Source organism: Cibotium barometz, chromosome 59, assembly GCF_041138505.1.
Source record: "Cibotium barometz isolate CiBa-2024 chromosome 59, ASM4113850v1, whole genome shotgun sequence".
In the NCBI taxonomy this organism is placed as follows: Eukaryota; Viridiplantae; Streptophyta; class Polypodiopsida; order Cyatheales; family Cibotiaceae; genus Cibotium; species Cibotium barometz.
Window position 1 is genome coordinate 31,251,389 of NC_141104.1, and position 27,349 is coordinate 31,278,737.

General features: G+C 46.1%; 2 protein-coding genes and 1 pseudogene across 3 annotated transcripts in view; all 3 read left to right on the top strand.

Annotated features, from left to right (window-relative positions):
• LOC147605704 (U1 small nuclear ribonucleoprotein A-like) overlaps nt 1-27,267 on the top strand; it is a 27,687-nt gene extending 420 nt beyond the window's left edge. The window contains exons 2-10 of one of the 2 annotated variants that reach the window (XM_086793173.1): nt 24,489-24,551; nt 24,644-24,728; nt 24,841-24,906; nt 25,385-25,463; nt 25,691-25,736; nt 26,052-26,170; nt 26,261-26,330; nt 26,515-26,597; nt 26,863-27,267. In XM_086793173.1, the coding sequence (XP_086649299.1) occupies nt 24,489-24,551; nt 24,644-24,728; nt 24,841-24,906; nt 25,385-25,463; nt 25,691-25,736; nt 26,052-26,170; nt 26,261-26,330; nt 26,515-26,597; nt 26,863-26,911 (660 nt within the window). In that variant the 3' untranslated portion in view covers nt 26,912-27,267. Of the gene's footprint in view, nt 1-24,488; nt 24,552-24,643; nt 24,729-24,831; nt 24,907-25,384; nt 25,464-25,690; nt 25,737-26,051; nt 26,171-26,260; nt 26,331-26,514; nt 26,598-26,862 lie in introns of both variants that reach the window. The other variant, XM_086793172.1, reaches the window with a different exon arrangement.
• LOC147605705 (uncharacterized) lies at nt 8,544-9,361 on the top strand. Its single transcript, XM_086793174.1, has one exon. The coding sequence runs from the start codon at nt 8,718-8,720 to the stop codon at nt 9,306-9,308; it is 591 nt and encodes a 196-aa protein (XP_086649300.1). The 5' UTR covers nt 8,544-8,717; the 3' UTR covers nt 9,309-9,361.
• Nucleotides 9,319-12,175, top strand: LOC147605706 (uncharacterized; annotated as a pseudogene).
• Nucleotides 27,268-27,349: the final 82 nt, after the last annotated feature.

Here is a 27,349-nt window from a genome sequence, read left to right on the forward strand (position 1 = left end):
TTTTGTATTCCACGTCTGATACTCCAGCTCTATTATCTTTATATTTCACATATGATCGTCCCATACATGAGTTTTTGTTATCACAAATGATGGTATCATCATGAATTTTCAGCATATTTGATGGTGCTGTACTAGCAGGTCTGCACCGTTTTTTAGTTGCATCAAGCTCTCCCTTTGCCATTCAGTGTTGTTAGCACATTCATCAGATTCTGCTCATCATTGGAGTTCCCTTTTTGGTCCCTTTTCATGGCCCTTGGTTGTGGGCTGGCCACCCCATTTTTGTATATTTTTCTAGCATTTTTCCCAGGTCGGGTACCTCTGTCCCAGTCGGCCAGCTGCCCCATGTCTAGTCGGCTAGGTTCAGATGTCGAGTCGGCCAGCTGCCCCATGTCCAATCGGCCAGGTTCAGATGTCCCCTCTTATCTATAAATAGGTGGGCTGGCCTCCCTCTTTTCATATAGTCTAGTCTTCCTTTTACTCCCTCACTTATGAGACCGTTCATGTCTCTTGCTTGGGACTGTATCACTTCAGTATTTTCAACATAGTTACTTCATATATCTCTCTCTCTCTCTCTCTCTCTCTCTCTCTCTCTCTCGCTTGCACTCTCTTTCAGCACACTCTAGTGCTTGTTTGCTTCCGCTTTGTGCACTCATTCATGGTATCTGTGACCGCTCCCTACAGGAGGCCTACGGATCGGAAGACAATATACACACATTTAGAACACTTAACTTAATTGAAGTCAACCATGGAAACAACAACAACAACATTAATACTGGAAATACCAAATATACACATGACACCAGCACTGCCCCCCCCCCCTCCCCCTCCCCCCTCCATACATTTTGTATTTCTTGGAGTATTTTTATATGTACAAGTGTCATAGGCCTGATAGGCCAAATTTCTCCATGACATGGAGTGAGAATAATGAAATACAACAAGATTTTGTCGATGAAGAATCAACTGTCGTAGTCGACCAAATCACAGGCAGTCTTCCACCTTCACTGGGTGAACACCCGTCCTCACAGGCACGCCCGTACTAACGCCTGTCAATTTGAAGCACCGCGGTGAAAGAAATACCAGGTGCTCCCAAGTCAGCTTTGCTCCCTGTTTTTCCTTATACCCACATGACCTTCACTGGCTCCTCTAAAGATGAGGGCGCGGTCAGGGCAATCATGGGAAAAATCACTATCCCAATGGCCTCTTAAGGTGTAGGCAGCTGGAGGTGAAGCTTGCCTACACAAAGCTTGTAATAACAACATTTAACTTTAATTTTTATCTGAATTTGAAATAAAATATAGAAACAAATACTTGGCAAAGGTTTTAATTCAAATCTCAGTAGAGAAGATCATTCTCTTTTTGTTGTACTCCTAATGGGTGCAAACAGCCGGTACAGCAAGTACAGCCGGTATTGTTGGTACATGTGCAGGTACAATAGGTACACATGCAAGTACAATAGGTATAATTAGTACTGCTGGTACAGATGCAGGTACAGCAAGTACTGCAAGTATAAAAAGTAGGTATAGATGCAGGTACAGTAGGCGGGTATAGCTCTGTAGGCAGGTACAGATGTAAGTACAGCAAGCGGGTGCAGCCTTGCAGGCAGGTACAGATGCAGGTACAGTAGACGTGTGCAGCCCTGCAGGCAGTTACAACTATAAGTACAGCAGGCGGGTGCAGCCCTACAGACAGGTACAGTTGCAAGTACAGTTCAGCAGCTTCAGGCAGGTACAACACGGCTTTAAGGCAGGTACTGAATTCAGCCTTTTGGGGAGAGAGGCGATGGAGAGAGAGAGCAGCCAGCAGGCGATGGAGAGAAAAAACCACCAGCCACACACGTGGGAAAGTACTAAAAAAATGTTTCATGCAAAGCCTTTATCAAAGGTTATAAAATCTTAATACCCATTTGATACTATGGGCACCCACACATTTTGAAAAGGGAAAAATGATAATACTTACCACCTGTTCACACGCCACACCACCGAGTCAGCAAACAGCACTCCACGGTACACTGGGGGCGTCCCTGTCCAGTGTACTGGCACGGCATAACAGGCAGACATACGCAAAAAAGTCATGCAAAAACAAATTTATGCATGCAGGCATAAATGCATGTGCATATATAATGGACGAAATCTCCCTTTCATGAAACTTGTACAAGAAGTTGTTGGAAGTCATCTTCTGTCTTAATTAGACACCAGGGCTTCTGTTGTGGGTGTGCCCGCCCTGTATAGGTGTTTTATCATTTTTCCTCACTCCCCGTATTTTTTTCCCAATTTTTTTCATTTTTCCATGGTGCTGATGGATGCCACATGTTGACAGGAGCCCCTGGTGCTGGCTGACTGCACCTCATGTGCTCCTGGTGGCTGGCCGACTGCCTATGATGCAGTCGTGGAGGTTTTGATGCAGGCCGACCTGTTTTGTACAGTCATGGAGATTTTTTCTACTAGCCGACTTGCTTTATGCAGTCGTGAAGAGCCCTCAAGCGTTGGCCGACTGCATCCATGGGGCATATAAATAGGCCCCATGTTCCTCACCATTTTCTCATTCAGTTTTGTACGGGATCTTGTGTATAGAGAAGAGTTTACACGCCTATCTCTCAGTGTTTCTTGTGCTGTCTATTTTTTGCACTCTACTTGCTCTTGTGGACCCAAGTTTGGTTATCGTTTCCGCTGCGTATTTTGACATGGTATCAGAGCCCTAGGCTCTTGATAGATCTTGGGAGTTTTCTGAGCAAGAGGGGGATAGGTAAGTTGCTGATTGGTGGACTGTTTTGGACTGTTCGGGAAGAGAAATTGCAAGAGTAAGGCGGGCTAAGGTGCTGGACAGCCACTTGCAGGTTTAGAGTTTTTTTCCCCACCCACCCACCCTTTTTCAGTTTAATCCCCGCGATGGCAGATTTGTTAGAGATGGCTGAGAAGCACGTGAAGATCCCGACTCTCCCCACGTTCCCTGTGGACCGTCAGTTGGACGGGAACAATTACGGCATCTAGAAGGTTTTGATGGAGTCTGTACTGGAGTCATATGACCTTGCTGATTTCATCGTCATCGGGGTTCCACGGCCGGTTTGCAGAGGAAGGGGAGGTACTGTCGATGAAGAAGGACTGGGAGGCACAGGCACAGATGTGGGATCATGTCAATGCCAGGGTCCGGTCATTTATTTTCCTCAACTGCACACCACAAGTGATCAATCATGTAACGCACATGACGTTGGCCAGAGACATATGGCAGCACTTGGCTTCTCTTTATAACAGGGTATCACCCATGAAGAGGATCTCCTTGGAAGTGCAGATGCCGGTTATGAATCCTGCAAAGTCCTCGACGATGCGGGAACACATTAACAAGCTGCAGGCCCTTCAGCAGGAAGTCCTCCAGGCTGGGAAGGAGATATCATCTGAAGACATGGCCATCACTTTGCTGTCCCACTTGCCTGCTCAGTATTCTGCTTTCTACTCCTCGTTGATTACGAGTTGCAGGCTTAGCACCATCACGTGGGAGGAGCTTGTGCCCATGGTCTTGGACCAAGAGGAACGATTCACGAACCCTCCTCAGGGTGGAAGTTCGGAGGCCTTAACTGGCCAACGGTCGAAAGGCCGTAACACGGGCAAAGGGAAGGCTTCCTCGGAGAAGTCTTCTGAGAAGAAGTCCGTTACTGACCGCGAGAAACTAAAGGCAGAGAGGACCTGTAATGATTGTGGCGAGAAAGGCCACTATTGGAGGCAGTGTCCCAAGCGGAAGACCGAGAAGGGTGAAGATTCCTCAGCAGCAATCATGAAAACTCCGGCCTTTGTGCACTTGGAGGTGATGGACACCAATGTTTCATTTTCTTCAGGCAGGGAGGAGATTGGAGGACTCTCCGCATACTCGGGAGTGGATTCTAGACAGTGGTGCTTCCAGGCACATGACTCCTTCCCGTTCCGGTTTACAGGATCTCTGCAGGCTTTCTGGTCACATTCTTACTGGGGATACATCCACTATCCCAGTTCACAGTGAGGGCAGGATGGAGATAGTTCCCGATGGCAGAGGGGGGAAGCATTCCTCCCAGGTGTTGTATGTTCCATCACTTGGTTTTCATCTGTTGTCAGTGCATCAGGTTTGCAAGATTGGCGTACGGGTGGAGTTTGATGAGCATTTTGTTGCTCTCCGGGACAAAGCAATAGGCCAGGTGGTTTGGGAAGGCGGAGTGGAGAATGGAGTTTACAAGCTTTTAGCACTCTCTCTCCCAGGTCCTCAGGTTTGTGATGAGTGGCAGTCTGGTAATGGCCACTTAAGTGTGGATACGCTGCAAGTGCAGGCTTTCCGGGACCAGATGGTGGATAGCTTGCCAGTTGATGGCAGCAGTTGGCAGGAACCTTCCGGTACTGATGTTGGTGGTTCTTGTGTTCGTCAGTCAGAGGAAACTGGACAGGTAACTTATGCTCTGATGTCTCGTAGTATTCGGGACAAAGAAACTCCTGTAGATGAGGATGTTCTTTCCACGGGGACCTTTCGGAAAGCCAAGCAGGTGGTAGTTGATTACTTGCAGAAGGAGGTGGTTTCTCCAGGCTTTGTGGTTCCGGATTCAGAGGGGGTGGTTGACAGGTTTCAGAAGGCCTTGCCTGGTCTTCATCAGGTTTCCGGGACTTGGTTTTGCACCGTAACAGGTGTTGATCCTTGTGAGCAGTGTGATGCCTTTTTGACTCAGAAGCAGAATGGTTCATTGATCTGGTTGATGGACACCAGTTTGGACGGGAGCTTCCTGATGAGGCAGTTGAGCTCATGGTTGCAGATGACTCTTTGGGAGGCAGGATTGCATTTCTTGTGGTTTCTGCGGCATGCAAAGGATCATGGACTCTTGTACACGGGAGGGGGATTGTTGGATGGAGTCCGACTCCACGGTTGGAGTGACTCAGTTTGGGGAGGAGATCCAGACACGAGGAGATCTACTTCAGGATACAGCTTTACCCTCGGCTTAGGAGCAGTTTCTTGGAGCAGCAAGAGGCAGCCAACTATTGCCCTCTCTTCGATAGAGGCAGAGTACCGGGCTGCTTGTGGTGCTGCTTGCGAGGTTGTGTGGTTGCGGAGGCTGCTAGGGGAGATTGGGTTTCCACAGAAGGAGCCCACAGTCATCCAGTGCGATAACTAGAGTTGTATAGCTATTGCTCGGAACCCGGTCTTCCATGCCCGGACCAAGCACACAGAGATACAGTATCACTTTGTACGTGAGAAGATCTTGGCTGGTGACATCTTGCTCCTTTATTGTTCGACGGAGGACAATGCGGCGGACCTCTTCACGAAGTCTCTACCTCAGGCTACGCGCAGGCGGCACTCCAGCTCCCTTGGGTTGATTGCACAGCCAGGAACTGAGAGGGGGTGTTAGAAGTCATCTCCTGTCTTAATCAGACACCAGGGCTTTTGTTGTGGGTGTGCCCGCCCTGTATACGTGTTTTATCATTTTTCCTCACTCCCCGTATTTTTTTCCAATTTTCCCCATTTTTCCATGGTGCGGATGGATGCCACATGTTGATAGGAGCCCCTGGTGCTGGCCGATTGCACCTCAAGTGCTCCTGGTGGCTGGCCGACTGCCTATGATGCAGTCGTGGAGGTTTTGATGCTGGCCGACCTGTTTTGTACAGTCGTGGAGATATTTTCTGCTAGCCAACTTGCTTTATGCAGTCGTGGAGAGCCCTCAAGTGCTGGCCGATTGCAGCCATGGGGCATATAAATAGGCCCCATGTTCCTCACCATTTTCTCATTCAGTTTTGTACGGGATCTTGTGTATAGAGAAGAGTTTACACGCCTATCTCTTAGTGTTTCTTGTGCTGTCTATTTTCTGCACTCTACTTGCTCTTGTGGACCCAAGTTTGGTTACCATTTCCGCTGCGTATTTTGACAGAAGTTTCTGTCGGGCACAAAACTGGCACGACAGAAATATAAAAATATGTCGTGGTCTTCCTATGGAGTGACAGTCCCATAGGTAAGACGCCATCCTGGCCATACACGGGTGGCACCAACAGGCTCCTGTCCATACAGCACGAAGCAAGTTACACACGGGTGGCACGAAACTGGTTCCTGTCCATGTGACGCACAGCATTGGTCACACGGGTGGCACTAATCTGGCTCCCGTCCATGTGACACCAAAAGACTGGCCCTTTCACATGGGACAGTGGCCTAGCTCCATGTGAACATGGCACAAATCTGGCCACTCTATGGAGTGACAGTCCCATAGAAGTGGCTCCAGAAATGGAGATAGACCAAATGGTGACATCCCCCCGGGCTTCTAAAAAGTTGTCCGCAACTGAAAAGCCTCAAGATACGTCTGCAAAAGCTGAGGGTAGTTAACAAAATAATCCTCGTCTACCCACTTTGCATCAATTGGTAAATAATTTTTAAATTTCACAAGGTATCTCCTGGAAAGCTTCCCATGTGGTAACTCTCTCCTTGTGAAATACAATCTGCCTTGGTTGAAGGATCTCCTCAAGCTCATCAACTTCTGGCGGATCTTTTGTGACAGGCTCCTCTGGATCTGGCCCCACATACTTCCACAAAAGACTCATATGAAAAGCATTGTGAATCTTCCAATGGCTGGGTAAAGCAAGCCTGAAAGACACTTCATTGATCTTGTCAATCACTTTGAAGGGTACATAATATCGAGTAGGAAGCTTTGGATATGATCCCTCTCGTATTGGCCTCTTCCAAAGCCTAGCTTTCTCAAATTTCAGCAATACCCAATCACCTTCCTTGACTTGCATGTCCCTTCTATGCTTGTTAGCAGCCCTCTTATGCTTGTCTTGTGACCTTGCAATGGCTGTCTGCACCTGAGCAAGGCTATATCCAAGTCACGCACATACTTATCAGCTGCAAAAATCTCATCCTTTGTACGAAGGATGGGTGGCAAGACCACTCTGCCATAAATAATCTCAAACGGGGCCTTTCCCGTGGAGGCATGAACTGTGTTGTTGTAAGCAAACTCTACAAGTGGAAGATATTTCTCCCACGCAGTCTTTTGATCTGCCACATAACACTTCAACAAATCCAACACGGTTGAATTTGCAGCTTCACTTTGGCCATCCGTTTGGGGGTGATAAGTTGATGAAAACTCAAGCTTAGTGCCCATGTTATCAAATAAAGCCCTCCAAAAGAGGCTCGTAGTCGTGGGATCTCTATCCCCAATGATGGATTTTGGCATACCATGATGCTTGAATATGTGAGCAAGAAAAAGCTTCACCATATGATCAACTTTAATGGTTTTCTTGACAGGCAAGAAGTGAGCTTGCTTACTAAACCTGTCCACAATGGTCCAAATAGCATCATTCCCGTGCTGGGATCTAGGCAAATCCATAATGAAGTCCATAGTAATGCTTTTCCATAGCTGCGACGGAATAGGCAATGGCTGAAGCAAACCTGGAGGCTTTTGTCTATCAAGTTTTACCTTCTGGCAAGTAAGACATGCACGTACATATGCCTCAATGTCTTTACGCATGCTTGACCAAAAGAAATCTCTCTCAATCATGCGTGTAGTAGACATGATACCTCTATGATCAGCATAAGGTGGAGCGTGACATTCCTCCATAACCTTTGGATGCATATCCTTCACTACATATGTCACGATTGTGACTTAGTTCATTATACACAGTCTCCTCATGGTTACAGATACTGAAGTGACATGATTACAGAGGACCCCTACACTTGGATGGTCACGACTATTCGCTCTAGAGACATGCCTCTTCATCAAGAGCCACACTCCTTCGACGACTGGTCACACCCCTTCGCTCTAGGGTTGCAACTCTTCACCCAATGGTTGCAGCTATTCGTCCAAAGGATGTGTCTCTTCGCCTAGAGTCGTGACTATTGGTCATGGGATGTGTCTTTTCATTCGTGTCTCTTGAACTCCTATATAAGGAGCCTGTTGTATCACAATTTCAATCAATCAATCAAACATCTGTGTTCAAGTCTACTTTCAGTTTCAGTCTTAAATACACAGATAGTGGATGAAACACTAAGTAATAACAATAATCCTCACAGTGGTATCAGAGCAAAATTTTTTCCCGGGCCTACGGTTGTGAGCCTCTCACCCTCTCCGCTCTACTCCCCTACTCGGCGTTGTATGGAAGCAGAAGAAAGATGGAACCTACATCTACGAGTATGAGGTAACCTAAACCTTCTTTCTCAATTCACATATAGAAGACAAATGCACAGATGTGTGTGTGGCGTACCTGGTGAGTGTGCAGAGATTGCCTGCTGGTAGCCCTTCGTGTGCCTCTTCATCGGGTTGTGCCCTTTGGTGCATGGGTTCGCATCCCTTCACACGAATGGTCGTCAAATCAGCCGGCAGGTACCCCTTCACCTTGGCGGCACTCCTTCCCCAAGCGATGGCACCTCTTCGCTATTGGCCGCTTGTGCAATAAGCGCTACGATTCAGCCAGCGCAGCCCTTCGTGGGTTTAATAAAACGACCAGCCGATTCAGCCAGCGCAGCCCTTCGTGGGTTTAATAAAACGACCAGCCGGCCAGCCCATTAATTAACTTGGGCGGCCCTTTTTTTATTAACCCACGTACCCTTTTGATACATCAAAAAAAAAAAAAAAGAGCGAATATGGGGCCAGCGCAACGAATTCGTCCGCCGGCCAGCCCATTCGCTTCTCTCGCACGCTGTTCCAGGGAAGGTGCGCTCCTCTCCCACGCTGCCACGCCAGGGACTTCTCTCCACTCTGGCACACATTCCCCTTCTCAACCAGGCGTCCAATGGAACCCAACAGCAATCAGCCCGCGCCTTACATCTCGTACATAGACGAGGTCCCGGAAGCCATATTGCCTGAAAATCCTCGCCCAGCCCTGGAAATAATTATTATACCCGAGACACCCACACCGGAGCCCGCCCCATTACCCGAACCTGTTGCAGAACCTGTTCCGGCTCCAGCTCATGTACCAAGTCCCCTGGACTTTTTATTATACGTCAGTCACCGCCACGCCACTCAGTTCCAGGCGTGGGTGATCTGGCATATTTACTTGACGTGTCCAGCACACCATCTTGCTCATTACGAGTTTATTTTGGGACGGTACCCACATCTTGCATATTTCCTGGACGAGTGCCGTGTGGATGCAGTAAACCGGATCATCTCGCTTCAGCCCTTGGTTCGAGTATACAGCGAGCTCATTGTGCCAGATTACACTCCCTTAACCCCTGCAGAGACACCTCCTCTCGATGAGGTGGAAGACTTCGAGCCTTCGGAGTTAGGCTCCAATTTCTTAGCAGAATTGGGAGATGATTCACTGTCACTCTCTCCTCCAGCAGTACCACATATTTCACCAGCTTCTCTGCGCTACTCACTCTAGCAGATCCAACATGCCATCTATCTCAGAGGAAGAGGGCCAGCAACAAGACGAGCAAATGCAGGCCATTACATCATTACGTGAGCAGATGGAGACACTTCAGCAGACTTTTTCGACAAGTCTCTCTACCATCAGTAGACGACTTGACCAGTTGCAGCGGCCCCATCCAGCGCGCACACCAGCCAATGATCCACAACCATCTTCTTCAGAGACTTCGGTAGCAGAAAATGAAGATGAACCAGATCCAACTGCCGAGGTAGACAATGCAGAACTTCAACTTCTTTATAAAATATTTAATGATGCACAAAAAAAGAAACTCGATGTCAAACTGCCTGCCCCTTATAATGGTCGCCGCGACAAGCGCGTGCTTGACCAATGGATATTCAAAATGGAGGTATATTTGACCAATACCGATTTGGTCGAAAGCAAGAAGGTTGCTTTAGCCAGTTCACTACTCAAGGATACAGCACTTCTATGGTGGCAACGACGTGTTGCAGATGGTAAGCACACTCCTACTTGGGATAAATTCCGGCGCGCCCTCCGCAAGGCCTTTGAACCTGCCAGTGCGGACTACCATGCCCGGTCTGCTCTCCGCTGCCTGAGGCAAACAGGATCCTCAGCCGCATATATCACAGAGTTCCAACGTTTAACTCTGGAAATTGAGAGCCTCAGCCCCGCTGACAAGCTACACAGCTTCATCGATGGGCTTGAACCCAACTTACAGGAAGATGTGCAGGAGTTTAACCCTCTCACCATAGATGCTGCCATTGCCTATGTAGAGCGCCTTGGAGATCTACGACGACAACCCAGGACATCCTTCTTTGGCAATCGGTCCTCAAACAATGCTCGTTTCTCCCAATCGCAGAGGAAATTTATCTCAACCTGAGTCTCAATATTCCTAATCCTCTGGTCAGCAATCTACTCGGCAACAGCCCTTTCGGCCTAGATTTTCAGGTCAGGCAGCAGCCTCACAAACAGGATCCTCTTCCAACAACAACAATCGGAATCGAGGACGCAACTGGCAAGGTCGCCGACCCAACAATCGCCGCAATTTTCGCCGCGATATCTCAGTAGGTCAGCAAGCCTCTACATCGGCACCTTCAACCTCTCAAGCCAACCCTCCAGGTCTTTGCACAATTTGCAATGGACCACACAGGTGGTATGAGTGCCCAAAGCGTAATTCTCGCCAGAATTCCAACATGGAATGTTTCCCAGAAGGTGAACATGGACATCATCATCCTTCTGCGCCAGAAAAAGGCAAGCAGGTGGTTCATGCAGTGCGAGTTTCTAAAGTTGTCAGTGCTTTGATGCTAAATGCCCACAACCATACTTCAGTGCCTGTTAACCTTTCCAATCAAGTTTTGAGCTTATTGGGATTTATTGGCCAGCATCCTATCAATGTTCTTGTTGATAGTGGATGCTCAACTAATTTTGTGGGAACTACTCTCTTCAGCAAGTTACGATTACCTACTCAGCAGAGTGCGGAAGTTTTCCAAGTGGAACTTGCAGATGGTTCTTTCTTGCATTGCAGTAAACGGATTCAGCAGTTGCATTTTCAGATTCAGGACTATCAAGATCAGCTGAATTTCTCTATTATGCCTTTGTCACACTATGACATGATTCTTGGACAGTCTTGGTTATATGAGTATGATCCTTTGATCAGCTTTCGAGATCATTCCATTCGACTTTATCATAATCATCGAGAAATGGAATTACGAGGTCTGTTTAATTCTAAGCCGATTACTGTGGTTTCTGCTATGCAAGTCAAACGCTTAGTGCGTAAACGCGACAGCACTTCTGCCTTAGTTATGTTGCGAGAAGCAGAATACAATACAGTTGACCAATCGGAATCCTCGCCATCAGATATTTCTTATTTACAGCAGCCCTTCTTTCAACCTTATAAGGATTTATTTCCTGACGAGCTGCCAACGACATTGCCTCCTCGACGTTCTGTCGATCATATGATTGATCTAATTCCTGGACAACCACCGCCAGTTCGAGCTCCTTATCGAGTTTCTTATTCAGAATCTCAAGAAATTCAGAGACAATTGGCAGAGTTGTTGGATAAAGGTCATATACGTCCAAGCAAAAGTCCTTTTGGTGCTCCAGTTTTATTGGTCAAGAAGAAGGATGGATCTATGCGACTTTGCATTGATTATCGTGCCCTTAATAAGCAGACAATCAAGAATAAGTTTCCATTGCCTCGCATCGATGAGCTCTTTGATCAGTTGCTTGGTGCGAAGGTATTTTCGAAGATTGATCTGAAGTCAGGCTATCATCAAATCAGGATTCGAATTGGAGACGAGTATAAGACAGCTTTCAGAACAAAGTATGGACATTATGAATTTTTGGTCATTCCTTTTGGGTTAACCAATGCCCCAGCTACTTTCATGACTTTGATGAATGACATTTTTGGTCCTTACTTGGATAAGTTTGTCATCGTTTATCTGGATGACATTTTGGTCTTCAGTAAGACTTTAGCAGATCACAAGCAGCATTTGCAGATTGTCTTCGACGTACTCCGTACGAATGTCTTGTACATCAACAAGAAGAAGAGTCAGTTTTTCAAAGATCATGTGGAATATCTTGGACACATCATCTCTGGACATGGTATTGTAGTTGATCCTAAGAAGATAAAGGTCATTGTTGATTGGCCTTTGCCACTTACCATTTCAGATGTGCGATCTTTCTTGGGATTAGCAAATTTTTACCACACCAAGGCTCACAAGTTCTCAGATATTGCTGCTCCTTTGACGGCCCTTACAAAGTTAGATAAATTGCAATGGTCACTTGAAGCTGAAAAGTCCTTTAATGATCTTAAGCATGCGTTGACAACTACGCCTGTTTTGGCTATTGCGGATCCAACTTAGCCGTTTGACGTCATGACAGATGCTTCGGATAGAGCATCTGGAGGCGTTCTTATGCAGAATGATCGTGTTATTGCTTTTGATAGTCATAAATTTCGGCTATTCAAATGCGATATCCCGTTTATGACAAGGAATTTTTGGCCATTGTTCATGCTTATAGAACGTGGAAGCATTATCTTCTTGGTGCAGATTCAGTGGTCAAGACAGATCATCGGTCTTTGACTTACATCTTTACTCAGCCAGTGATGAATCCTCGTCAAGGACGATGGGTTGAATTTTTGGCGAATTTTCACATGGCGATACTCTATGTTCCTGGATTACAGAATGTGGTAGCAGATGCTTTGAGCCGCATGCCTCGAGCTACGAACTTTGCTATCTCAAATGTGCAGATGGAAATTCTTGCATGTTTTAAGCATGAGTATTTGACAGATAGAGACTTTGGAGATGTCTTTCGAGCTCTCAAATCTCTTCATCCTACTGTTGCAGAAATGAATATGTTTGCCGCATATACAATTGCAGATGATTTACTTTATTACTTAGATCGCATTTGTGTTCCTCACAATGCATCTTTGCGGAAACTCCTTATTCAAGAGCATCATGAAGTACCCTTTGCAGCTCATCCTGGAATTAACAAGACATATCGTCTGTTATCAGCAACATACTTTTGGCCTCAGATGCAACAGGATGTTATTAAGTTTGTTAAAGCTTGTCACTCTTGTCAAATTATGAAAGCTTCACGACAACTTCCTCAAGGATTGCTTCAGCCTTTGCCAGTTCCTCAGGAAAGATGGGAAAGCATAAGCATGGATTTCATCACTACTTTGCCGCGTTCGCAGAAAGGCAATGCTCAAATTTTAGTAGTGGTTGATCGGTTTTCCAAAATGGCACATTTTATTCCTTGCAAGAAGACAGTTTCTGCTCCAGATCTTGCAGCGTTGTTCGTACAGCATATTTTCAGAATTCATGGATTGCCAAGATCTATTGTTTCTGACAGAGATCCGAAGTTTATTGGACATTTTTGGACTTCCTTATTCAAATCTCTTGGTACAAATCTCTTGTTCAGTTCTGCTTATCATCCTCAGACAGACAGAAAGAGTAAATCAAATTTTGGAAGAAATGCTTAGACATTATATTCAGACAAGATTAGCTTCTTGGGAAGAATATTTGCCTCTTGTGGAGTTTGCTTGCAATAATTCTCCGCATTCAGTCACTCGAATGACTCCTTTTTAAGCAGCATATGGTCACACTCCGCTTGTGCCTACAAACTTTGTTCTTCAACACAAGGTGGCATTAGCAGATCAGTTGATTCAAGAAATGCAAGATATTCTTGTGCAAGTTCGAGACAGACTGGTTCATGTTCAGCAGAAATATCAAAAGTATGCGAATAAGCACAGAAGGCATACTGAGTTTCAAGAAGGTGACTTGGTTTTGCTTTATGTTGCACCGCATCGATATAAGACAATAAAGTCAGTCTTTCCGAAGTTGCGACCGCGTTTCTGTCACATGCACTCTGCACTCAGTGCATGGTGACAAGATGGCTCATCATCAGAAGTGCATCAGTTATACAGTTTTAGAACCCAATAGGATGATATTTGTCGTACGCCGTGACCCCATTGTACATCCTCAGTCCAGGATAAGTCAGGCACGAGCTACGTAGGTCATTCCTCAGCCTTAGTGGGTCAGTTAGTCAGTCAAGTCCCTTCACCCGCTTGGAGAGAATCATTCATGCATGTAGAGTCAGTAGAAGCCTTAGGGTTTGCATCAGAAAGCACTCTGCATCTTGCATAATATGCATACATATGCCTATGCATCATTTAGAACATCCCCAAAGCCTTAGGGAATTTACTGGGATTTATTTGGTATTTTTCCCATATTTATTAGTATTTATTTATCATTATTTGCATTATTGGGCATTTATAAATATTAACTTTATTAAATGACCAACCCCCAGTTAGTATAAATAGGCTTGCCTAGAGCCTCTTTTCCTCATTCAGTCTTCATTGTGCTAAGAGCTCTCCTCTTTCTTGCTTTCAGCCCAAGACTAATCCAACCCTAGAGCATAAGCTTGCTTCTCCAGCCCTTGAGAAACCCTAGCTTCATTCAGCCCTAGGTGCTTGCATTCAGCCCTGAATTCAGCACTCAGTTCAGGCCCAGATTCAGCATACCCTTCACCCTCAGTTCAACGCCAGAAATCAGCCTGCATAGACCTGCGTTTTTGCACAGCCGTACAGCAGCAGTGCTGCGTTTCTGTCCCAGCCGTACAGCAGCAGCTCCTGCAGGCCCTGATTCACATGCGTTTCAGTCCACAGCATCCTCCACACCTCAGCGTTTCTGTCCACAGCAGATTCCAGCCCTGAAGCAACAGTCTACAGCAGTTTCCAGCCCTGAAACTGTTGTTTGCATCAGTGTCCAGCCTTCTATGCATCATCAACACATTCAGCAGTCATCTGGTGAAGGTAACACAGCATTCATATGTGTTTTCAGCATTCTAACAGTGTGTCCACCTTCTTCTTCTTTGAGCCTCAGGTGTGCAGCCCTTCCTCATGCCCTTGGGAGGAGTGCATAGGCTCGAGATCAAGTCATTGAGGTGTTTCTACAGCAGTGTACAGATCAGCCGCTCTCCGATCCTCCGAGATCTTGCGTTTGGCTTATCTACAGTCCAAAGTCATTCTCTCTAAAGTAATAAAGCAAATACTATCTCGTTATCGGGATAGGGGGCCCTTCAGTGGGTAATTCGGGACCCAATCTGGTGTACAGTTCTCATCTATCTCTCTCTCATCTCTTTAAAGTTTGAAGTAAATGAAATGGATTGCTAAACTCACGAAACTCAGGATACAGAAGACGGTGTGAGCATATTGTGTGACAGGATCAACCAATACAAAGACTTCCGCTGCATATCACATTGGTATCAGATTTAGATAGTCCACACACATCGTACCCTAGCGTGGGGGCATCCTCGGATGGTTAGATTGTGTTCCGGCACGACCACCGACTTCAGCATCATGTCTACAGGAGAGAGTACTCATCAGCCGGAAGACGTCTCCCCCGAAGGAGACCTTGTTCTTCCGCCTACAGCAGACACCATAGCTCTTCTTAGAGCTCAGAACCAGCTACTCATGGAGCGTCTCCAACTCTTGGAGGCAGCAACAGCACGTCCTTCTACACCTCCAGCAGCACCCGACTACATCTCCCTCTTCTTTCAGATGGAACAACAAAGGAGAGAGAACGAGGCCCGAAGGCGAAGAGAAAAAGAAGAAAGACGGGACTATGAGGAAGCCCAACGCAGGATCGACGAAGACCGGCGTCAGGCTGAACTCGCCGCTCGGGAACACCAACGTGAGCTTGATCGAGAACGTATGTTACTCGAACACCAACGGGAAAAGGAGGCCATACACTTGAGGTATCAGCAGCTCTCCTCAGTCTCCCCAGTCATAGGTGTCACCAGCCAGCATCCCGCAGCAGCATCAACCACCATCATTCGCAGTCAACCGAATTTCAGCAAGTATGATGGTAAGTGTGATCATTCTTCAGTTAATCAATTTGTTCATCAATTTAATGCTCATTTTCCATTAGCTAGGATCACAGACCCACAAGACAAAGTCCACTTAGCGGCTCCCCATCTCACTGGTGAGGCAGTCACTTGGTGGCAGCATTGGTCTAGTATTCATACTGACCAGGCCACAGGTGTCAGAGCCTTTGACTGGGACATCTTTGTCCATGACCTGAAGACCAGATTTCTCCCGCCCCAGTACATGACCGGTCTGAAAGACGAGTTCTATGGACTCAGACAGAACGGTTCCCCAGTGCTTCAGTTCTCCGGTAAGGTTATTACTTTAGCACAGCAGTTAGGGTTATCTGAGCAGGCCAAGATGGAGCAATTCATTCGTGGATTGGACTCCAACATTCGGTTCACAGTTCGTAACTTTGAACCAAGTACATATGACCCGGCTCTGACTCTCGCTTAGAATGAAGAAATGAAGCTCAACGGGGGCAAGCCCAAGCAGACATCTCAGTCCAGTACCAAACCCCAGCAGCAGCAATCAGCTGCACAGACAGGGAAAGGTAACGCATCTTCTAAAGATGCTAAGAAGGACAGCAGTAATAGCTCCAGTTCAGGGGGTAAGAAGGATAAAGAACCTAAGAAAACCCCTGATGAAAAGGCTAAAGCAGGCATTACTGGAGGTTATCTTCCTCCAGAGGAGCAAAAGAAGTACAAGTCAGAAAATAGATGTTTTTTCTGTCATATTATAGGGCATGGTAAGAAGGATTGCCACAAATGGCAAGCGGCACAAGCTGCCAAAGCTCCTTCTGCCACAGTTGCCACAGCCTCCCCAGCTCCTCCAGCCCCGCCTACTACCTCAAATGCAATTCAACTTTTACCTTCCATGCATCCTATACCATCCGTGGTATTTGATGCTAAGCAGGAGGGTGAGAGCGATGCTGCTCAGAAGAGCCTCATCCGAGCTTATGGCTCTGCCCAGGGCCGACAGTTTGTAGTCCTTTTCGATATGGGTAGTTCTGAAGACGCCATCTCTCCCCAGTTGGCTAATAAATTGAACTGTACTTTAGTCCCATATCATCTGGATGTGGACGGGTTTACACCTGGTCTTCGCACCCACATTTCCCAGAAGGCACAGCAGTTTGCCTTTGAAGTTCAGAAGGCCTCATTTCAACGAGATTTCATCGTCTCCCCTCTGTTAGGGTGTGACATGATCTTAGGAATTCAGTGGTTCCGTCAGTATGAGCCTATTCCCAATTGGGGGCAGGACACTTTTACTATTTGTAAAGGTTTTCCTGAGCCTGTCATGATTCGGGGGGATAGAAGCATTCTTGGCATCCCATTGATTTCACATCTCCAGGCCCGACGAGCTATCCGCAAGGGAGCAGAAGGAGCACTCCTTTATGTTCGTGCTCAAACAACCCCTCCCTCATTAGTAGCATCCATTACATCTTCAGTCCCTCAGTTAGCAGACCTCCTATCCAGACACCAGGACATTATGCTTAGGGACGATCTCCCGCCCAGTCTCCCACCCTCTCGCCTTGAGGACCATCACATTGATTTGGTCCCTGGATCAGATCCTCCTAGCACGTTTCCCTATCGTCTTTCCAAGACTTTAGAGGGCGAGTTGGAAAAGCAGTTATCTGAGCTTCTCCGAGCCGGATTCATTCGGCCTTCTTCCTCCCCATTTGCTGCACCTATCCTATTTGTCCAAAAGAAGGACAAGTCTGCACGCCTTTTTGTAGACTACAGGGCATTAAACAAACTCACTATCAAGAATAAGTTTCCTATGCCCAGGATAGAGTACATTTTGGAGCGTTTAGACGGTGCTAAGTTTTTCACTAAGATTGACCTCAAGAGTGGTTACCATCAGGTCCGCATTTTTGAAGCTGACATTCCAAAAACAGCTTTCAGGACAGAGCGTGGTCACTACGAGTTCGTAGTCATGCCTTTTGGGCTTACAAATGCACCTGCAACGTTCAATAAGATGATGTCTAGGATTTTTGCAGTCCACATTGGGAAGTGTGTTTTCATATTCCTTGATGACATACTAGTCTTCTCAGCCACTGCAGAGCAGCATGAGAAAGATGTGGAGAAAGTCTTGCAACTTTTGCGAGATAATCAGCTCTACATAAACGCCAAAAAGTCTATCTTTGGTGTTAAGGAAGTTCAGTATTTGGGCTACATCATTGGTTCCGATGGGATTAGACTGGACCCATCAAAGGTTCAGGAGATCTTAGATTGGGACATTTCTAAGACCGCCCAAGAAATCCGTTCATTTGTAGGTCTTTGTCAGGCCTATAGCACACATGTCCATCAGTTTTCCAACCTTGCAGCACCTCTTACCGACTTGCTCAAGGGGGTGAAGACTCGTAAGCAGAAAGTCTCAGTTACAGGTAAGGCACTTGATGCATTCCGTGCACTCCAGAAAGCTGCCTCAGAAGCACCTGTATTAAAGTTAGCATCATGGGACGAACCTTTCGAGGTCATCACCGATGCCAGCAATGTAGCCATAGGTGCAGTCCTCCAGCAGGACAATAGACCCGTGGCATATTACAGCAGAAAGTTGGATGTCGCCGAAAAGAATTATTCGGTATATGACAAAGAGCTTTTGGGTGTGATCACAACGCTCAAACATTGGAAGCCTTTTCTTTATGGACAGGCTTTCACAGTGAAAACAGACCACCAAGCACTTAAGTGGCTTCAGACTATGCCAAGTGCCGAGTGGAGTGATCGACAGGCCAGGTGGAGTCAAATCTTCCAACAGTTTGGAGGTATGATTGAATACATCCTTGGTAAGCATAACCCAGTAGCAGATGCTCTCAGTCGAAAGTCCAGCATCCAAGCAGTCCAAGAAGCTACCATTCTCGAAATCACGGGGAAGGACTTGGATAGTATGAAAGACCAATATGTCGACTCCCCTGAGTTTGGTACTCAGTATAGTTTGGCCCTCACTTCTGAGCCTGGCCACTATTCAGTACAGAACGGTTGGTTGTTCTACAAGAACCGTCTCTGTGTTACTCGGGAAAAGCGTTCCGCTCTTCTCCACGATGCCCATGACTCCTTAGTTGGAGGACATAGGGGTATCAACAGTACCCTCGAGAAATTAGAACGGTCCTTTTATTGGCCAAAGATGAGGCGTGATGTCTATGCACATGTACAAGCCTGTAAGATTTGTCAAAAAGTCAAGGTTCCCCATTCAAAGAAGGCAGGTTTACTTCAACCTTTGCCTATCCCCGACGGACCTTTTATCGACATATCTATGGACTTTGTAGGGCCTCTACCAGCATCCACTGGATCCCGTAACACCCAGTGTTTTACCATTGTGGATCGCTTTAGTAAGTTCTGCATGCTCATCCCATGCAAGCATACGGCCACAGCCGAGGACGTAGCACGTCTGTTTCTCAAGCATTGGTATCCAATTTGTGGTTTGCCTAGCACCATAACATCAGATAGTTTTCTGGAGGGCATTATTTGAAAACTTTGGAACTAAGTTGCAGTTGTCTAGTGCATTCCATCCCCAGACAGATGGCCAGACAGAAATTTATAATCAGTTGGCCTTTGATGTCCTCAAGTCATATTGTCATGACTAGCAGTCCAAATGGGAGCACTATCTTCCGTCGGTCCAAGCTATCTTGAACGACACTCATTCATCCAGTGTCGGACGGACTCCATATGAAGCAGCCTTTGGTCGCCTTTTTCTTCTCTTTTGACGAGAATGGTGTCTCCATCTTTAGAGGCTAATAAAACCACGGAAGCATTTTCCGAGATCATTGAGTCAGTCAAGGACCGCTTGACCAAAGCTCAGGAAGCATATAGCAGACAGGCAAATAAATCTAGACGAGATGTCCACTTCAAGGAAGGGGATTGGGTCTATTTGCGTATCATGAAGCAGAGATTGAAACAAGTGGGCAAACGTTGTCCCAAGCTTTCATTCCGTAGTTCTGGCCCTTTTCCAATAGTTAAGAAGATAAGTGATGTCTCAATGAAGTTAAAGTTGCCTACCAGTTGGACAATGCATGATGTTTTCCATGTTTCTTGGCTAAAACCATATGTTGGTCCAGAAGTGTTTGATGTTTCAGATGAACAGCAGCCAGACGTGGTAGACGAGGCAGAAGTGATTGAGCCTGAGCAGATCATTCTTCATCGATGGAAGCATGGTTCCGGTCGACGGATTCGTCAGTTCTATACGAAATTCCGAGATCGAGGCACCCACGAAGCCGTATGGCTCGACGAGGAGTTCTTCCAGGAGTACCCCCAGTTATTGGCGGACTACTTGGAAGCCATAAACCTGCTGCCAAGCTAATCAGGAGGGAATGTCACATGCACTCTGCACTTAGTGCATGGTGACAAGATGGCTCATCATCAGAAGTGCATCAGTTATACAGTTTTAGAACCCAATAGGATGATATTTGTCGTACGCCGTGACCCCATTGTACATCCTCAGTCCAGGATAAGTCAGGCACGAGCTACGTAGGTCATTCCTCAGCCTTAGTGGGTCAGTCAGTCAGTCAAGTCCCTTAACCCGCTTGGAGAGAATCATTCATGCATGTAGAGTCAGTAGAAGCCTTAGGGTTTGCATCAGAAAGCACTCTGCATCTTGCATAATATGCATACATATGCCTATGCATCATTTAGAACATCCCCAAAGCCTTAGGGAATTTACTGGGATTTATCTGGTATTTTTCCCATATTTATTAGTATTTATTTATCATTATTTGCATTATTGGGCATTTATAAATATTAACTTCACTTCAGTATCTGTAACCATGAGGAGACTGTGTATAATGAACTAAGTCACAATCGTGACATTCCCTCCCATTTAAAATAAAACCCATGTGATTAAATGAGAGTCGGTCGTCCTCCAAAGAATTCTTGGAGGAGTTGAGGATATTGTTGCATTTCTTCATCTGTCTGCCAAGTAGAATCTGACTCATCCAAGTCCATCCACTTAACAAGAAATTCTGTAGTAATCTTCCGTCTTGTTTCTTTCTGACGAACGTCAAGAATCTTCTCAGGAACAAGAATAATGTGATCATCTTCAATCTCAGGAACATAAGAAGATAACTCCGGAATAGATGAATCTCCTTGTATGTATTCCTTGAGCCAAGAGATGTGAAATGTCGGATGAATTTTTCCCCAAGCTGGTGAAAGATCCAACTTATAACTGACAACTGAAATCTTCTTTATAACTTTAAATGGACCATAGAAACTGTGATATGCAGCGGAAGTCTTTGTATTGGTTGATCTTGTCACACAATATGCTCACACCGTCTTCTGTATCCTGAGTTTCGTGAGTTTAGCAATCCATTTCATTTACTTCAAACTTTAAAGAGATGAGAGAGAGATAGATGAGAACTGTACACCAGATTGGGTCCCGAATTACCCACTGAAGGGCCCCCTATCCCGATAACGAGATAGTATTTGCTTTATTACTTTAGAGAGAATGACTTTGGACTGTAGATAAGCCAAACGCAAGATCTCGGAGGATCGGAGAGTAGCTGATCTGTACACTGCTGTAGAAACACCTCAATGACTTGATCTCGAGCCTATGAAAATTGCAAGCAAAGCAACATGTCCAATTTTTCAATTTGGCCTCAAATTGAGAAATCCCCCAAATTGCCTGAACCTTGTACCACCTGCAATTTTTCTTTGAATCTGGCCTGCACAGAAGTGTCTGCAAAATTTGTATCTTTTAATGCATTTTTTTACTCAGATGAAAAGTACTAGCAGGCGAGTGCAGTACGGATGGCATACGCTTGTGTTGCAGGCGTCAATCGGGGAGCACACGTGGAGAAGAGTGGCATAGGCCGTTTCAGTACCAGCAGCCAGGCGTGCAGAGGCGCAAGTGAAGATGTCGTGGCAGGGAGCCGCCGGAGATGCAGAGTCGACGGGGAGGTGGAGCCGCCGGAGCACACAGAGTCGACGGACGTGGAGGCGGCGGCGCACAGAGCCGACGGGCTAGGCGGAGGTGGCAGTAGCGGGCGGAGGCGGTTGTCTATGCACTCGCGCCGCCGGAGGAGCTGGGCGGTGGTGGGTGGCTGCGCACTCGCGGCCGAGAGAGCTGGGCGGAGGTGGCTGGCTGCGCACTCGCGCTGCCGGTAGGTCTGGGCGAAGCAGCGGCGGCGGAGAGCTGGCCACTAATGGAGCCGGCCGGGCTGAGTGGCGGCGGCTGGCTGGGCGGCGAAAACCAGGAAACGGCCGGAACGTCAGTTTTCGACGGAAATTCGCCGGAGGAATTCCACAGTCAGCTGCAGGCCCTGGACTGAAGCTCTGATACCAATTGTTGGTGTTGGACTCACATTCACACACACAAACCTGCACATTAGGATTAGGTGCAGGATAGAGAAGCTCACACACAGAAAATGAGAGGGAGAGAGAGAGAGAGAGCCAAAAGTGTGGTAGCCACAAAATGCAAGTCAACCCCTGCATGTGTGCCACATCCATATAATATAGAAGTACAAAATATTATATGTAGAGTGTCCTTTCACACTTGATATCCAAGGGGAAAAACCACATGGGAAAAAAGTGCCCTTGGTTAAGCCCTGTTCACACGTAGCACTACCATAAGTGAGCATATGCCTACAGCTGCTTGTGGTGTTGCTTGTGAGGTGGTGAGGTTGCAGAGGTTACTTGGCAAGATTGGGTTTCCACTGGTGGAATCCTTGGTCATCCAGAGGCACTTTGTTCGTGAAAAGATCGTTGCTGATGACATCTTGCTAGGGTTTTGTTCGATGGAGGACAATGCGGTGGACCTCTTCACGAAGTTGCTATGTCAGGTGTTGCTCCGGCGGCACTCCAGCTCCCTGGGGATGGTTCCACAGCCAGGAGCTGAGAGGGGGTGTTAGAAATCATCTCCTGTCTATATCTATTTACTAGGGCCTCTGTTGTGGGTGTGCCCGCCCTTTTAGGTGGGTTCTCATTTTTCCTCACTCCCCGTATTCTCCCCCCATTTTTCCTATTTTTTTTGTGGCTTGGGTGGCAATCCTGTGGTGGCAGGAGGTCTTAGTTGTTGGCCGATTGCAGCAGTGTTCCTATTGGAGGTAGCCGACTGCCTTGCGCAGGTCGTGGACTTGTTTCCATGCTGGCCGACAGTACACACCTGGCCGATTGGGTGTAGGTGCTGGTCGTGGAGTTCATGCGCCTGTCGGCTGTCCTAGAGCAGGCCGACTGCAGCGTTGGGGTCATATATAATGGCCCCACAGCCCCTTGCCACATTTGTGTCGTGTATTTCCGGGATCTTGTGTATTTAGAGCAGAGTTACATGCCTATCTCTCTCCTTCTCTTGTGCTGTCTATTTTCTGCACTGTGCTTGCTCTTGTGTTTCCAGATTTTGTCATCATCTCCGCTGCGTATTCTGACAGATTATTGGGGGAGCTTGGCTGTCCTCCTACCGGATCTACTCTTCTTTGGTGTGACAATCAGAGTTGCATCGCCATCGCCAAGAACCGTGTTTCATGCTCGTACGAAACACATTGAGATACAGTATCACTATGTTCGTGAACGGGTTCTTACTGGAGATTTGCGTTTGGAGTATTGTCCTTCAGCGGAGAATGCAACAGATTTGTTCACCAAGCCGGTTTCTCAGGCTTCATTGGCTTCTCATCTTCGGCTTCTCGGAGTATGTTCAGCATCTGGTGCTGAGAGGGGGTGTTAGCACATTCATCCTCAGATTCTGCTTATCATTGGAGTCCCGTTTTTGGTCCCTTTTCATGGCCCTTGGCTGTGGGCTGGCCACCCTATTTTTGTATATTTTTCTGGCATTTTCCCCAGGTCGGGTACCTTTTTCCCCGTCAGCCAGGTTCAGATGTCCGTCGGCCAGCCCCTCTTACCTATAAATAGGTGGGCTGGCCTCCCTTTTTTCATATAGTCTAGTCTTCCTTTTGCTCCCTCACTTATGAGACTGTTCATGTCTCTTGCTTGGGAGTGTATCACTTCAGTATATTCAGCATAGTTGCTTCATATCTCTCTCTCTTGCACTCTCTCTCAGCACACTCTAGTGCTTGTTTGCTTCCGCTCTGTGCACTCATTCAAGTGTGCCTTTCATGATTTTTCATTCTTTTTCCATGTAAATTGAGAGATTTTTTAAAATAAAAAATTAATTTTATTCACATGTTTAAGGTTTTCCAGGTGGTGTGTGACATTTCCACAATGGGTTTTCCATGTTGAGGTTATCATGTCCACTGTACATGAGCTTGCATTTCCTTATTTGTAGCTTATCATATCTGAACTTAGAAGTTGGCCTATACAGCTTTCAACTCAAGGAGGAAAATGAGCACCTTCCATGCCCCTCCCTCTCCTCCTTTTCCCGTTCTTGCAGCCTGCCTCCTCCCTGTTAGTTTATTAAAATTGAGAAGGAAAGAGACATAAGAAGGGCTAAATAGAAGGCTAAGGGGAAAATTGGAAGTGAGAATGCAAACGGGTTTCTAGCCTTTTGTGTCTTTGACAATTATACCCTATGTCAGGCTGGTTAAGTGTCTGTTGCTACCTATTCACAGGGTGGGCAGCTGCTGCAATTGAAGGGGTGAGAGATTGATGCTCAGGACACTTATCTCTTTACACACAGGGAGAACTTGTAAGAGCTTTCGGGAATTGTCTTAGAGATTTTGCAGGCATAACCTTGTAGATAATGCTGGGCTGATAGATGAATTTGTGAGTGTTGATTCAACAATCAGCATTTGTTAGCCACACATCTTCTCTTTCATGGGCATGCGCATGTTTTTGTGCCTTAATGTTTTCATTAGCTAGTTTAAACGGTCGTACTGGGTGCCCAGGTTCCATTCAACATCTGATATATCATATGACACGACATTGCAGGTTGTTGCGTTCGCAGTTTTCGTAGACCAAGAGTCAGCAATAGCAGCAAAGGACGCTTTAAATGTATGTGTCAAGAAGGAACTTCTGGCATCTGAAGCAAACAACAAATTTAAATATGGTCATTTAACTTTCTTCTTGTTTGTGGTGGTGGTAAGGAAACGAAGTTTGATCCAGAGTCATCAGCCACCCTACACATAGAGCTTGCTAGGGCAAACTCAAGGTCAAAGCGCAATCGAGGAGGTATTACTTCTTGTCATCACATGTGAAAATCGAAGTTGTGCCCTTTTTTTGTTTTTCAGTAAATGGGTTTACATTACAGCTTGACATCTTTCCATTCTACTAGATGATGGAGCTTTCTTTTCCATGGAGAAGAAATCTAGAGGACCGAAAGGAAGTTCACTTGCGCTAAGTGATCACGGTATGCTATACCACATAATCTTTTAGGCCCGTCTTTGTGAAAGTTTTTTTTTTTTCTTTTTTGGGGATCAGGGATCTAATAAATTTTTTAGCAAAGCACATTTATCATCTTCCCCCCCTTCTCTCTTTCCCCTCCTCTCCCTCCTGCTTTCTCTTTGTTTTCTCTGCCCTTCTCTCTCTCTCTCTCTCTCTCTCTCTCTACAACAAAGGTAGGTCTCTTATAGAGATTCTTCTCTTGTTTCTAAATTTGTTAAAGCTAGCAACATGATTCGTTAGTCAGATTTTGATTCTAAGGGTGTGCTCTCCGCTTGTGGCAGTGGTCAATAGTTATACAGTTACTTTTTGAAACTAGTCTTTAGCTCTGTTGCGTGCACCCATTTTGATTTTATTAGGTTGGCACTTCTAAAAGAAATAAAAAAGTGGATTGGCACACTTCATATAGCTCATCCGCCACATGTTGCCACATTGCACACTCACAGGGGTTGGCGGCACTGTGCACTTGCCTGGATATGGGCACTCCGTTTACAGCGACTTGAGTGGTTACCCACCTGCACAGAGGTTAACACACACTTTCTTTTTGGCACTGAACATAATTTTTTGTCTCACTAACTGGAAGTCTTTGTATTGATGTTTTAATAGTGCTTTTATTACTGTTTATACACTTACACACGTCTCTTAGAAAAAAGAGTAGTAAATTACGGTGCACTTGCAAGCTGTAGTATCAGCCTTGTGTGTTTTTTTTGGGTCTGATTAACTTGCTTGGGTGTGCCTCCATGAATCGGCAGTGGGCCTCCATATGGTGTTCACGACAGCATCTCCAGCATGATGATGGTACTCTTATGGGGCTGTTGGCATCATTGTATTCTTTTACTTTGTTTATGTTACATGTTGGCAACATATGTGGCCAGTTTCTCTTCGGAGGCTTTGCAGTGTGTGCTAACCTGATGCTGGATACAGAATGATGTCCACTCTTCGGGGGGGGGGGGGGGGGGGGATGTCTTTGATGATGGGGGATGTCCAACTCCCTGCCTGTGGAGTTTTCCTGAAGATCATTCATGCTTTTGGCCTGGTTTATACATTTATATTGTGGTGCCTAGGCACACAAAGGGATAGCTAATTGTAGTTTAGGTTTGTTGGGGATTCCAGGGTTCCTCCATCTTGCCACCTCTGTCAGCTGCAGGAGGTAATCCGCCGTGCTCGACGCTCTTTGTGGCCAACCTTGGTCTGACTTGCACAGAAACTGAATTGTATCACGTGCTTTCAAGGTGAGTAATGTTTGCTAAGCTATTAATGCAGTTATGTAAACTTTTTGGATTTGCGCGAGTGACCCATGATTTGGCTTCTCTCTCTTACAGCTTTCCGGGATTTATTAAGCTGAAGATGCAAACAAAAGCTGGACTTCCTGTTGCATTTGTTGACTTCCAGGTATGAAGAGGGGAAAACCATAGCTGACAGAGGATATTATTTGCCTTTCATGTTTTGAATGAATTGGAATTGATCATGGCTCTATAGAATGGCACTGGCATGGTTGGCATGGTTGAGTTTGCTTTTGGTTCAAGGCTTTGCAAGGTTGTTTGCTGATGGGTATTTGTGTCACACTGTCTTTCAGGATGAGGCTTGCTCAACACAGGCACTATCACAGCTTCAAAATTACATGCTACCTTCGTCGGACCGTGGAGGAATGCGCCTAGAGTATCCTGCCCTCAAATTCTGATGGCTTGACTGCGTTACTGTTTCTTGGTTTTTGGTGCTGCCTTGCACAAGACTGTGAGGCTGAGTCAAAGGATGCTGGTCAAGATTGAAAATAACACTACAAACTGGAAGGGCCTCCTTTAAAAATGGGTATTTGCAACTTGTTTGATTAATGTGTGCTGTGCTTTTACTCGAGTTTACAATAATTTGCTTTGCAAGTTACCAGCAACATTTCCAATGTTGGAAGACCTTGACTGGAATTCAGATACGCCAAAGCTAGAATGGGGCTCCCAAGAAGAGAGAGGAAGGCCTAAAAAGCCTTGTTTTTCTGCAGATGGTGTAGCGAAGCCAGGGGGTTTAGATTCTAAAGTTAACTAAAAACAGTAAAGTAGGGCTGAATTCGGGGTTCATTTTTGGAGGAACCCTGATACTTTTGTAATGGTTTTACTTCTCTGATATTTTACTTTGTTTAAGCAGTTTAGTGTATTGCAATTTGCTTTAATTAAAGCCTGCAGATGGTCTTTAACAAAGCCGTGTGATTTAGATTCAAAAGTTAACTAAAAACAGTGAATTAAGGGTTCATTTTTGGAGGAACCCTGATTTTTGTAATGGTTTACTTCTCTGATTTTTTACTTTGTTTAAGCAGTTTCAGTGTATTGCTTTAAATAAAGACTGTACTCGTGTTAGTGTTGAATCAAAGCTGCACCCAGTTTTGAGGGCAGTTTGTAGTGCTCTTGGTCGTGTGTACATTT